The 12,454-nt window shown below is 47.0% G+C and overlaps 1 protein-coding gene across 9 annotated transcripts in view; it reads left to right on the forward strand.

The window, feature by feature from the left end:
- CSGALNACT1 (chondroitin sulfate N-acetylgalactosaminyltransferase 1) overlaps positions 1-12,454 on the forward strand; it is a 75,924-nt gene that overhangs the window by 59,959 nt on the left and 3,511 nt on the right. For all 9 annotated transcript variants that reach the window (XM_006125363.4, XM_025185792.2, XM_006125366.4 and 6 more), the window contains 3 exons: positions 1,011-1,112; positions 6,878-7,056; positions 7,514-7,608. In XM_006125363.4, the coding sequence (XP_006125425.1) occupies positions 1,011-1,112; positions 6,878-7,056; positions 7,514-7,608 (376 nt within the window). The remainder of the gene's footprint in view (positions 1-1,010; positions 1,113-6,877; positions 7,057-7,513; positions 7,609-12,454) is intronic.

Consider the following 12,454-nt stretch of genomic DNA (forward strand, 5'->3'; position numbering starts at 1 on the left):
GTATCACAGGAAGGTTTCTAGAAAATAAGAGTCATTGTTTTATCTCCCATGAGAGTCACGGCAAGTAGTCCAACGAAAGGATAAATAAGTGATAGAGCGGCAATAAAAATGTGCCTGGACTCAAGAGTGCTTCGTTAATTTTGATCAAGGCTCTTTCTTTCTGACTTCCCTTCTCCCCCCCCCCCCCCTGCAGCTGTAGCAATTGCAGGAATGGGTTTAATCAAGGTGTAGCTCCCGGTCAGAACTAAGAATAAGCTGCCAGTGATGAGGCTTGCATTTTGATAAGAAAACTGAGAGACTCATATGACTTCGCTTTGTCCTTGCCCAAGAGCGACACACATCCTGGCAGATGCAGAGATTCTTAGGCCAAGTGATTTGTTCTCTCTTAGCGAGATGAGGAGGGCGAGGGAATATCTTTCATCAGACTAAACTCAGTTGATGAGACAAGTTTCGAGCCATACAGAGCTCTCCTTCAGGCCTCTCGAGAGTTTAGTTTGAATGGACACCCCTTACACAGTTTTCAGGGACATACGTCGGCATGTTAGTATACAAGAAATAGAAATGAGGGTACAGGATTTTATTTCCCTCTCTGAATTCCCACTTTTCTAACAGACTCCTGGGAGCTAAGGCTGCAGGTGCTGGCTTTAGCAATTTGCCACTCAACAGCTGGATTTCCTGCAGTGTCTTTCTCTCTGTCATCTTAGGTGACTGGATGAGTGCTCTGCTACTATAACTCAGGTAATTACTAGATGACAATTTATAGCCTGCTAATGCAGAGCTATGACATATCTTAGGCCATATCCTAAAGCTCATTCAAATGGAGCCAGTGTAGCACTCTATGGGTTAAAAGATATCAATGAAGGGGGGCAAAGATCTCACTGGAATGATTCCAGCAGACTATTTGGCCTGCAAAGTCTAGCATCGTCCTACATTCCCAACTAGGAGTGGCTGGTGTTTGGGAAAGCAAACATCCACAGGCAATTAATAATTTATTTTGATGTCTGTCCTAGGGAAATGGGCATTGAGCAGGATGGAAGAATTCACCTCACTGTAGTTTACTTTGGAAAAGAACAAATGAACGAAGTAAAAGCAATCCTTGAAAACACCTCCAAGTGAGTATGGGCGTCTAGTGAGGTTTGCTCCTCTCACTGCTGAGAGCCCCACGAGCCAGATTGCCTTTTCTTAGCACTGTCAGCGGGGAGACAGGTCATCCTGCCCGCCTTGGGTCAGTCAGAAACGGCATCACTGTGATCCTCCCTGATCTGCCTTTGTGAATTTAGGCCATGTCTTCACTACACGGGAAGGTTGAGTTAAGAGATGCAAACTCCAGCTACGTTAATTAAATGGATGTACCTTAATTTGAGTTTCCGCAGTCTCCACAGCGGGCAGACTCTGGGAGTAAACACTGCCATCAGCATCCCATACTCCTCAGGAAGAGCAGGACCACCGGAGCTGATGGGGGCACCCTCTGAGTTTGATTTAGCGAGACTTTACTAGACCTGCTAAATCAGCGATCCGCAACGCAGTGCCCACGGGCGCCATAGCGCCCGCCGGGGCATTTATGTGCACCTGCCGAATGATCTCGGCCAGCCCTGCCCTGGGCGCATGGCGCATGCATAGTGCTGGCCCCGGGCGCACGGTGCATGGGCGGCCCCTGCTCTGGGCACGCGGCACATGCGCGGTGCTGGCCCTGGACGCGCGGCAGCCCCAAAGGTTGGGGCCCACTGTGCTAAATCAAACTCCGGAAGATCAGTCGTGGCAGTGTTGATCTTCCACCTAGTGAAGACATGGCCTCAGATTCATGGGCTCCTCTTTTAACATCTGTAACAACGATCAGTCCTGAATTCCTTTAATCTTTGCATGAACAGCTTCTCTCTGTTGGCAGTGAAGCTTAACTTGGAGAAAATGCATGTAGGCTGGGATTTTCAATCATGCCATAGGGCATTAGACACCTACATCTTATTGAAGTTCAAAGGCATTTGGGCACCTAACCCCTTTAGGACTTTTGAAAATCCTGGCCTGAAATGTTTCTTGCACATAGTGAACAGCCTCTTTCCTTTTCTTTACCTTTATTATGAGATGGCATTTTTATAAGAAAATTAGGAAATGTGGAGCAGATAAAATTACTATCAGGTGGGTGCACAACTGGTTGAAAAACTTACTCTAAGAGTTATCAATGGTTTGCTGTCAAACTGTGAGGAAGCCTTTAGTGGGCCTAACAGCAGTCTGTCCCAGGTTCAGTGTTAAATAGGGCTTAAATTCAGCCGGAGCTATCCAGAGCAGAGCTCTAGTAAATATTTTGAAACCCTGACACCCTGAGCCCTGGCACCTCCCATGGGGAGAGCTGGAAATTCCTCTTTGAGAGTTTAAGCCCTGGTACTAGTCAATATTTCCACAAATGATTGTAATAATGGAGTAGAGAGGATTATTGTGGCTCACACATCGAATGAGTCAACAATGTGATGCTGTTGCGAAAAAACCCAAATGCCATTCTAGGATAGAATAACAGAAGCGTCATATATCCGACATGGGAGGTCACTGTCCTATTATATTCAGCATTGGGGAGACCTCACCTGGCTTCACCTGACCAGGCCTGTGACTGTTTTGGGGCACTTTGCTTTAAGAAAGATGGAAACATTGGAGAGAGATCAAAGGAGAGTAACAAAAGAAAAAGAGAGACATTTTTGTTAACAAGCCCTAGGAGGAGAGTGTGAAAGAACTGGGCATGTTCCTGTAGAGAAGGGAAAGTGGAGGGGAGTCTGTTGTATTAAGTTAAATGGAATAAAGGGGCCCAAAATGTCAGAGGTCTGTAACATGACCCTATCACTGTCCACCATTAAACCACATTAAACAAGGTTTAGGATTGGATCTACAGAGGTCTTGGCCTCGTTCGTACCATGGCAAACACACCAATAAACAGCTCTTAACCTTTTATTAAAGCTGAAAAGAAAAGAAATGGCTAGAATATTTTAAATGGTAAAGTATGATGCAAGGCTTTCATTGTGACCATGTCCCGTGTTCCTTTCCCTTTAGCTGGAGAGCTGTTTAGAAAGAGAGAAAAGTAATAGCTGTTCTCCTTGGAGAAAAGAGATGAAATTCACTGGCGTGGGCTGGAGCTGTTTGATGCTATTGTTTTCCAAGTTTCATTCTATTTCTTAAAAGACAAGACAGACACAGGCAAAGGGAACAGCAAAGATAGAAAATGCAGCTTTTGTCTAGAGTGTTGACTCTGGCTGGCAACCTGGCTACTGGAAAAACACAGGCACCGCCCATGGTCTGATCAGCCGCTCTGAGACCAGGCAAACTCGTACCATCGGGCTAGTTAGGGCATTGCATTTAGCTGCCTATCTCAGCAGGATCCCAAAAAGCTTCTGACTAAGCCAAATTCTTATTAGACAGACGGACAGAAAGGAAAAGGAGAGGGGATAGGAACAATGGGGATGATAACATCTTCCTATCTCTGAGGAGCTGAGGAGCAGTACTTTAAAGGTGGTGAGGTGCTCAGATTGTATGGAGAAGACAGCCTGATAAATACAATAGGAAGATCGTTGTTACCAGAATTAATTCCCTATTTCTAATGAGTTTGTCAGTGTACTAGAACACTTGCTTTAAACACCCGCCTGCTCAGTCCAACGGAGATGAAAGCACTGTGTTCTTCCAGATTGTATTCCATGGGGATTTTTGACAAATCCCTATTTGTTCACCTATTTTTTAAGCTCCTTGGGGGACACACTGCACACTTCTCTGGCTCTTGTGCAGCTCCGGCTACTCCATGCTTAACAAACGCTAAGTGATAACAATTAAAGGGAGTAATCCCACCATTTGGAGTCAGCAGCTATATGTACAACCGGAGAATGATGATGCAGCGGCTTTGGTGTCCAACACAGATGGGATGACAAAGCAGACAAATGAGTCTCTTGTAAATGTGATTTATCACCTTGGAGGGTTTTTCCATCTAATGAAATCAGTCACTTCCCACCTTCTGTGTCCTGATGGCTAATTAGAGCCTGGGGATTTAACCAATGTGCACCATCAAAGTGCTGATTAACGACCCTAAAATAATTGAAGATGATCACTTTTGGCACCCTTCCAGAACTTCAGTGCAGATTCAGATTCTAGTGATTCTGTTGTTGTGGATCATGCCAGCTTTCAGCGCAGAGGCTTCAGGAAAAATAGGGAAATGGCTTGTGGACCAGGAGTTGCAGCCAATAGCCATACGCAGCCTGTCCGGGACTGTATTAGAAGCTGGGCTGTCCTTAGGATTTATGGGTCCAGCGCGGTTCTATTACAATGGTGCCCCCATGGCCAGTGACGTCGGGGCGGGGGGTGATTTTGAGAGCTGTGATTTTATCATCTTCAGCAACACAGTAATGAAATAGTTTTAAGCAACTTTTAAAGGAAGGTCCTGTAACCTAACACAGCCAATTCAGAAATGGACAATCCAGACCTGGGCTGTGCAGTGCCTGTCAGACGGCTTCCTTACCCCTTGAATGGCTCTTTCCCAGGATCCATGTTCTGCTCACAGCTCTGGCAGGCGTGTCACTTGTAAATTAACCAGATCCTCGCTGGAGGAAGCAGAGCCACAGGCCAGGCCGGCCTTAAAGGAAATGGCGCCCTGGGCAAACTTGTATTTTGGTGCCCCCGACCCCTGTGGGCACAGCCCCACCCATTTCCCGTGGCTCCCCAACCCCTGCATCTCCATCTTGTGCCCCCTCTACCAGTAGCCTCTGCATTGTACCCACTCTGCCCCTAACCACTGCACAGTGCCCCTTCATCCCCACCCCTGCCTTTCCTCCCACCTGTGCCCCCTACCCCAACCCTGCACTTCCAGCCTGTCCCACCACACGGCCCCCTGCCCAGCACCCTCCACCCCTTTGCCCAGCAACACCCATGTCCAGTTGCCCCTCACCCTCTAGCTACAGTGCCCTGGGCCCGGGCCCAGTTTGCCCAGCCCTCAGCTGGCCCTGGACACAGAGCAGGGATAGGAAGAGGCAGGTGGGTGGACATTAAGACCAGTGGTGCCCCACTCAGCTCCATAGTCTACATATGAGTAAGGGCAGCCCTGCTAGAAGGGGGTGTCTGCCTGAGTTCGTTCTGTTTGAGCTAGACCGTGCTGCTCTTGTAGCGCTTGGACATTCCCCCGGCTCTCAGTCCACACGCTTGGGTGAACTTCTTACCCTTTGTGTTGCACTTTGACTTCTCAGCCAGCCTTCGAGGTGCCATTGCTAGCTCAGCGCATAGGTTTGCGGTGACTTCACGAGCCCTGTGCCTTCACCCTGTAAAGACTGGGTTTTCAAAAGCTCGTTGGTCTCAGTGGGAGCTGCTGGGTGCTGAGCACATGGGAAAATCTGCCCCATACCTTATGTTCCTGCTTTGGTATTGCATGAAGGCCCAGTTTTCAGCAGTGCTGAGCACCCACATCTCCGGCTGAAGCAAGTGGGAGCTCGGGGCACTCAGCTCCCATGAAGAGCAAACTGTGGAGTCCAGCAATAACAGCCCAGCAGCACCGAATCTCAGACCTCAGGTCATCTGACTTGGGCTCGTGAGGCTCAGGCTACAGGGCTAAAACAGCCATGTAGGTATTTGAGCTCAGGCAGGGTGGGATCTGGACTCAAACCTGGCGAGGGGGCAGGTCTCTGTCTATACTGCTACTTTTGGCCCAGCAGCCCAAGCCCAGCTAGCCTGAGTCAATGAACTCTGAGACTCTTGTGAGTCTCTCGCTACTGTTACCTTTGGGTAAACACTTGTTCCCAAGAGCTCAGTTTGCCCATCGCATGCCTGCCTTCTCTTTCACGCATGAGCTGTTGAAATAATCGGTTTTTCTCGGCTAAGCCGAGGGCTATCAGACCACAAGCAGCAAATCCACGCTAGGTTTCTCAAGCTGGTTGGATTTGAGCCAAGAGCAGTTTTAAGGAATACAGAGTAGCTGTGTCTACATTGGTGCAATCTTGTGCAAAAGCAGTTGCTTTTGCGCCAAAACTTTTTGCCTGTCTACACTGGCCACAAGTTCTTGCGCAAGTACACTGACGTTCTAATGTATGAAATCAGGGCTTCTTGCACAAGAACTATGATGCTCCCGCTCAGGAAGAAGCCCTCTTGTGCAACTGTTCTTGTGCAAGAGGCAAGTGTAGACAGGCAACAGGAATTTCTTGAGCAAGAAAGCCCTATGGTTAAAATGGCCTTCAGAGCTTTCTTGCACAAGAGAGCATCTACACTGGCATGGATGCTCTTGTGCAAAAACACATGCCAGTGTAGACGCTCTCTTCTGGAAGAGTTTTTGCACAAGAACTCTTCCGCAAAAGAATTCTTGCGCAAGATCGTGCCAGTGTAGACGTAGCCAGTATGTACAATAGCTGTGTTTATCTGGAGGCTGAGCCAAGTCCATACATGCAGTAGAAGGACTCCCGTTGGCTTCCATGAGTTGTGGATCATGACCTGGTTTAAGATTTTTAAATCGAGCTCAGGTACATTTTATTTGATTTTTAGGAAGTGGTATTTAAAGAACATTAACGCAAATACAATGATATCTCTGCAAATAGGAGTGAATATCTCTTTAAAAACTTTTTTTTTTAAATTTACAAATTAGACATAAAATAGCTAGATGATTGTTTTATTAAAATGGGATAGAACTCCTTCTCTCTTACCACTGTTTGCTGGTTCCCTTCACAGCCTATTCATATTACCCTGGAAATACAACAAAAGGCCCTTCTAAGTAGAAGATCAGAGTTACAGATTATATTCCCTAGCATATCAGAACTTCAGCCTCTGTCCCTCCATTTTAAGTAGATGTCATTCAGTAAATACAATGACTATAATGAAGAGTTGACTCCCCCTTTGGTCTCTTAAAACTCACCTCACACACTGCTGCTCCTCCTAGATCAGCTAACTTCAAGAATTTCACCTTTATCCAGCTGAATGAAGAATTTTCGAGAGGGAAAGGATTGGACATAGGTGCTCGTGTTTGGAAAGGAAGCAATGTGGTTCTCTTTTTTTGCGATGTCGATATATACTTCACAGCCGAATTCCTGAACACTTGTAGACTGAACACGCAGCCAGGTATGGCAACCCCGGGCATTTACTCCTTTAAATGGACTTCTTTGTATTGTGTAATAACTTTCACCAATTTGTTCTTCCTTGTGCGTGGGTAAGCAGGTTATCGTAAAGCACTGACATTCAGCTTGGTTAAGGCTTGCTGAAGAGGAAAGGCCTACATTTCTGATTGTCTAAAATATGACTGAGTGAAAAGGGAAAAAAAGTCAGCTTCCACAATGATTGAATTTCTTGCCTTGTTTTCTGGAGCCCATTTTCCAGCCAAACCACAACACTCTGAGATTGCAGACCTTATCTAAAACCCAGGGAAGGCAATGGAAGTTTTTCTGTGGACTTGAATGGCATTTCAGTCAAGCCCTAAGTCTGTCTCCAATGTTAGAGAAGCACAAGTTTAATCTAATTTTAGAGCATCAGACAACTTCCTCAGTAATAACTTTCTTTTTTAATCTATTGTGATTTCTAGGGAAGAAAGTATTTTACCCAGTTCTTTTCAGCCAGTATAACCCAAGTATAATTTATGGGCACCACAGTTCCATCCCATCCTTAGAGCACCAGCTGGTAAGTAACTGGCTCTAAAAATGCATGCTTTAAACAGTGCATGAAATGCCCCCTCCAGGATGACGTCTGTGCTGAGAACTCGAATTTCACTCTCCTGTGTCCAGTGAGATGTGGTGGGTTATTATTGAGTCCAGGGCATTCTGTGGTCATGCTTCACACTCTAGCAACTTTACCTTTAAAGCAGGGGTGGGGAACCTAATTTGGGTTGGGGGGCTGCTGACCCATAGGAAAAGCCAGACGGGGTAGCACGCAAGTGAGAAGCAAAACCAAACCAAAAAAACCTCATCACTGGCGTGGCCCCTAGGCCCCCAACTGAGGGGAGAGACATTCCCCACATTCCCCTTGCACACCAGAGCCTAGGGGTGCCCAGTAGGTTTTGTGTGCTCCAGGCCTGCAGTGGGTCAGTGGAGGGGCTGGATCCAGGCAAGCCGGGGGCCAAATCTGACCCCCCCCCCCCCCCCGGCATAAGGTTCCTGACCCCTGCCTTAAAGCATATTTGTATTTACATTTGTAAATTAAGAATTTAAACACAGTCTGTTGGCCAGAAGCTATCTTATGTTGGCCACTTTCCCCTTCGAGGAGCATATGGCGTTGGGACTACCAAAATCTGCCCTGGCCGTAGGGTATGTCTACACTGCAAGGCTATTTCGGGATACTGGAGGTATCCAAAATAGCTACCCTGCATCCAAGGAACGTGCCTGTTATTTTGAAATATTTGAAATATTTTTTGAAACAACGGATGCTCTATTTCGCCATCCCTGTAAACCTTGTTGCAGGAGGAATAAGGGATTACTCAAAATAGCACTTTATTTCAAAATTTGGTGCCATGTAAACATGCCAGATTTCGAAACAGCCTATTTTGAAAAAAAATCAAAATAAGATAAACAATGTGTAGCGCAAATTGCATATCTTATTTCAATTTTAGAGTGCAGTGTAGACATAGCTTTAGCTTCCTCACCTCTTTAAGGAAATAAGCCTGTTTCCCTACCTCTTGCTTTGTGAGGCCAAGTGATGTCCATAAAGAGCTGAGAGCTGCTTGGACTGATGGTGCAGGAAGGTAACTAATCACTGGAACAGACTCCCAAGAGCTGGAGCGTGGATTCTCCATCACTTGAGGTTTAAATTGAAATTGCCTGTCTTGAAAAGCAAGGCTGTACCTCGACGGCAAGGTATTGGACTCAGTGCAGCGATTGCTGGATGGGGCTGTGGCTCTGTAGGAGGTCAGATTTGATCTGATCTTAATGGTTCCTTCTGCTTTTAACATGTGTGGGCCAGACCTTCCGCAGGTGTAAATCACTGTAGCGTCATTGACTTCAATCCGGCCCCAAGAATGAATAAGGTCAAAAAGATGTTATTTTAAAATGCTGTTTGGCAGGTTCCCACCTGGAACTGGGGCACCCCTGAGTCCTGGGGTCCCTTTGTACCAGGGGCAGGTAAAATGCCCATCAAGCTACCAAATTCGGCCTGCAGGACCCTTCATCAGGCTCCCTGCCTGTCCTGCCCCGGGTCTGTGCTGCGTGCCCAGGGAAAAGGGGGGAATAGTTATATAACTGATAATATTTGATGTGGTTACATGGCTATTCAGTTAATTGCTATCTAACATCCCTACTCCACCCCCTTCCTCCCCCCCAGCCCTCTGCCCCCTCCTGTACCCCTTCCCCATGTAACCCAAACCCTCTGCACCTGTACCCATACCCCCTCCTGGACCTTGCACCCCAATCCCCTACCTCTGGTCACAACCCATATCCCTGCACCCCCTCCTGCACAGCTCCTCCAGGTCTCAACCCCCTACCAGACCTTGCACTCCCTCCTCCACCCCAGTCACCTGCTCCAGGCCACAAACCCCTTCTTCACCCAAACTCTCTCCCCCATCCCACACCCCAATCCCTTCCCCCACGCTCCCTTCTGCATTCATCTTCCACTCTAGACCCACCTCCTCTGTTAGTATCATGGAAGAGTGCAGCCTTGACCACTTACCTAATTCTTGGAGTGCCCCCTCCATTAAAAATTATTGCTCACCCCTGCTTTACACTGCACTGCTTTCACGGCGCACACAGAGGCAGGGACACACCCAGCTGTAATTACATACAGATGCGGTGATCAGCCCAGCATGAGAAGAGTCCGACTAAGGAACTTTCCAGCCTCTCAGGCACATTTACCTCTCTCTGGTGAAACCCAAGTGTATACCATCTTGCACTGCACAAAACCTGTACAGCATATGCTCATGAAAGTCACTTCCTCCCGCAGTGTGGAGAGTATTACAGAACAGGTTTCTGAGGTGAGTTATGACTCCCACACACTGGTTTTAGACAAGGCAAAAACAACTTTAACAACAAACGATAGATTCTAAGGCATTATAAAGGGATAGCACACAGACCAAAGCAGATTACCCAGCAAATAAAAATGTGAGCACACGGTAAGGATCTACTTTTCGTATATGAACAGTAGATCCTCACCGTATGAGGTGATAAAAACAGGCTGCAGATTCTTAAGGGTCAGCCGCACTGGCGTACAGCTGGGGATCCCCCAGTGTACCATGCACAGGCTAAACCCCCCTTAAACCTGTGTACAGCACTTCCCCCAGTTCAATTCAGTCTTTGTTCCTCGGGTGTGTCGGGGTCTCTTTGGTTGGGGGGAGTCAGTGAACGATGTCATCCCTCCCCTGCCTTTATATAGTGCTTCCATAGGGAGGGAATCTTGTTTCGAAGCTCGGTTCCCACAGCAGGTGACCCGGCCTGATCATGTCACAGCAGTCATGACTCGGAGGCTGCCTGCAGTGTCCTCAGGAAGGCCCCCAGATGGAAGTTAAACTTCTAAGGCCTGTTATTTCTTCTAATCCCCCTTCCCCACCCAACTTTTCAGAATAAAAGCACCTTATCTCGTGGGCATTTCCCAGGTGTAGACACATTTGCTATACAGTGCCAGTGTCAATATTCCTCACTTCAGATCCATGCGTACAAACAGGACAGTCATTCAGCAAATCATAACCTTTTCAATGCTATCTTACACAAAATACATTATCCTTGTGCCATAATCATATCATCTCTAATCATCTCCCTCTAAAGAACAGGGGTGTGGTGTCACACTGATCTTAGGCATGCAGGGTTAGTTGCAGCCAGGTGTTTCTGGGAAGATAATTTGGGGAGGAGCAGAGTGTAGGGATGGGAGTGACTCCTCTCCAGAGAAGTGCCTTTGCTCGGCACAGAAGCTTTGCGTTGCAGCACGGTTCTGGAAGTAGGCAGCAGCAGTCCGTGTCTTGTGCACTCTTGCTTGGCCATGTGCTGATGTTAAAGGAGGTGCTTGAGAATTGTGCATATACAGTCACCATGCTCCTGCTTCTCTCTAAAGATCTTATCCTGCTGGATCCCCACCTTTCAGCCCACACACCCCGCGCCCTGGCCTAAGGTGACTCATGCAGCTCATCAACTCAGAGCTGTAGAATCCAGGGATTAACAAGATTTGTGGCTTTGGCTAGATTCTCCTTTGCTTGGGTCCTTCCTAACTGTAGCTGGTGGAGGCCTTCATTGCTTGCCAGAGCTCATGCCACCTCTGTCTCAGACTTCAGTGTATCGGAGCCTACTCTCATACAGGAATTGTTTGAGGTATCAGTGAGGGCCCAAAAAGATACAGGGTGCACTCTGTTTTGCAATGCTTAATGTTCTTAGGCACCTAACTCTTACTTTCAGAAGTAATTTAGGCACTCACAAACCTAAATCCCATCAACTGAATGAGATTTTGGTTCAAGTCCCTAAATCCCTTATGAAAAATGAGCTTTAGGCTCTTAAATCCATTAGGCATTGCACCGCGGAAGCTCCTTTACAAATCTTAGCCATGAAGGAGCACATGCCCCCTTGACTTTGCCTTTTGCAAAGGACTGCAGGTGTTTTAAATCCTTTCCTGCTATTACCAAATTTAACCGGTCAGAGATATTCAAAAGTGGTCAACAGGATCAGGAGACACTTATCAGCTGTAGGGTGGAAGAACAAAACAGGGTTTGTTTACAAAGCAGACAATTTGTGTGATGAACAGAAAAAAGCTTTTTCCCCATTGACAGTGGGATCAGTGAACAGACAACAGATGTGTGAAACTATTCCATGTAAATATCCTCTGTATTATCAACACGAGAACTTGGAAAATCCTTTAACCTGCTTATTCCTAATAAAATCTTTCCTGATATGGCTGCTGAATTCACACTAGCACTTATCTTTCTGCTGCAGCCTGGCCAGAGAACCCGAAGCTTGTGAACCATTTGTATAGGAAAGGAAACAAACATGTTGTTATAAGACTGAAGTTAAACCCGACTGCACAAATATTTATAGCCAACCTCAGAATTGTGCATTGTGATGCCCACGTTGGAGAAGCGTCTTGATTTAAAGAAGAGAAATTGCCAGTACAATTTTATTTAGTGAATCATATTTTCAGCCCAGATTTCTTCCTGGGCAAATGGCCAGATCAGAACCATTAAAACAAGAACTCTGTTGGCTGCCTCCCATGCTGCTTGCGCAGCTGAGAAAGCACCTTCGTAAAGCTTTGAAAGAGATTGATTTGTGCTGTAGCTGCGAGTTTGAATGGGAAATTATTGTGCTAATGCAGACAAATAACTTGCCAGAAAGCCACTGCTAGGGCGATTGCCTGTCACAGGGCAGCCTTGGAACAGTGGCTTCCTAGTGCCTATCAGTGGGCTTGCCGATCGTGGCTTTGAAAAGGGAAAAAGCGAGGTCAGAGATAGGGATATGAAAGGTTAACCGGTAAGCATCACCAGTCCCACTTAGCCAGTGGGGGCAGGAGCAGCTCCCCGCCTGCCAGGGACAAGGGCTTGCTCCAGCCCTACCGGGCCCACCACAGA

This window comes from Pelodiscus sinensis, chromosome 5 (genome assembly GCF_049634645.1).
Source record: "Pelodiscus sinensis isolate JC-2024 chromosome 5, ASM4963464v1, whole genome shotgun sequence".
NCBI classification, from domain to species: Eukaryota; Metazoa; Chordata; order Testudines; family Trionychidae; genus Pelodiscus; species Pelodiscus sinensis.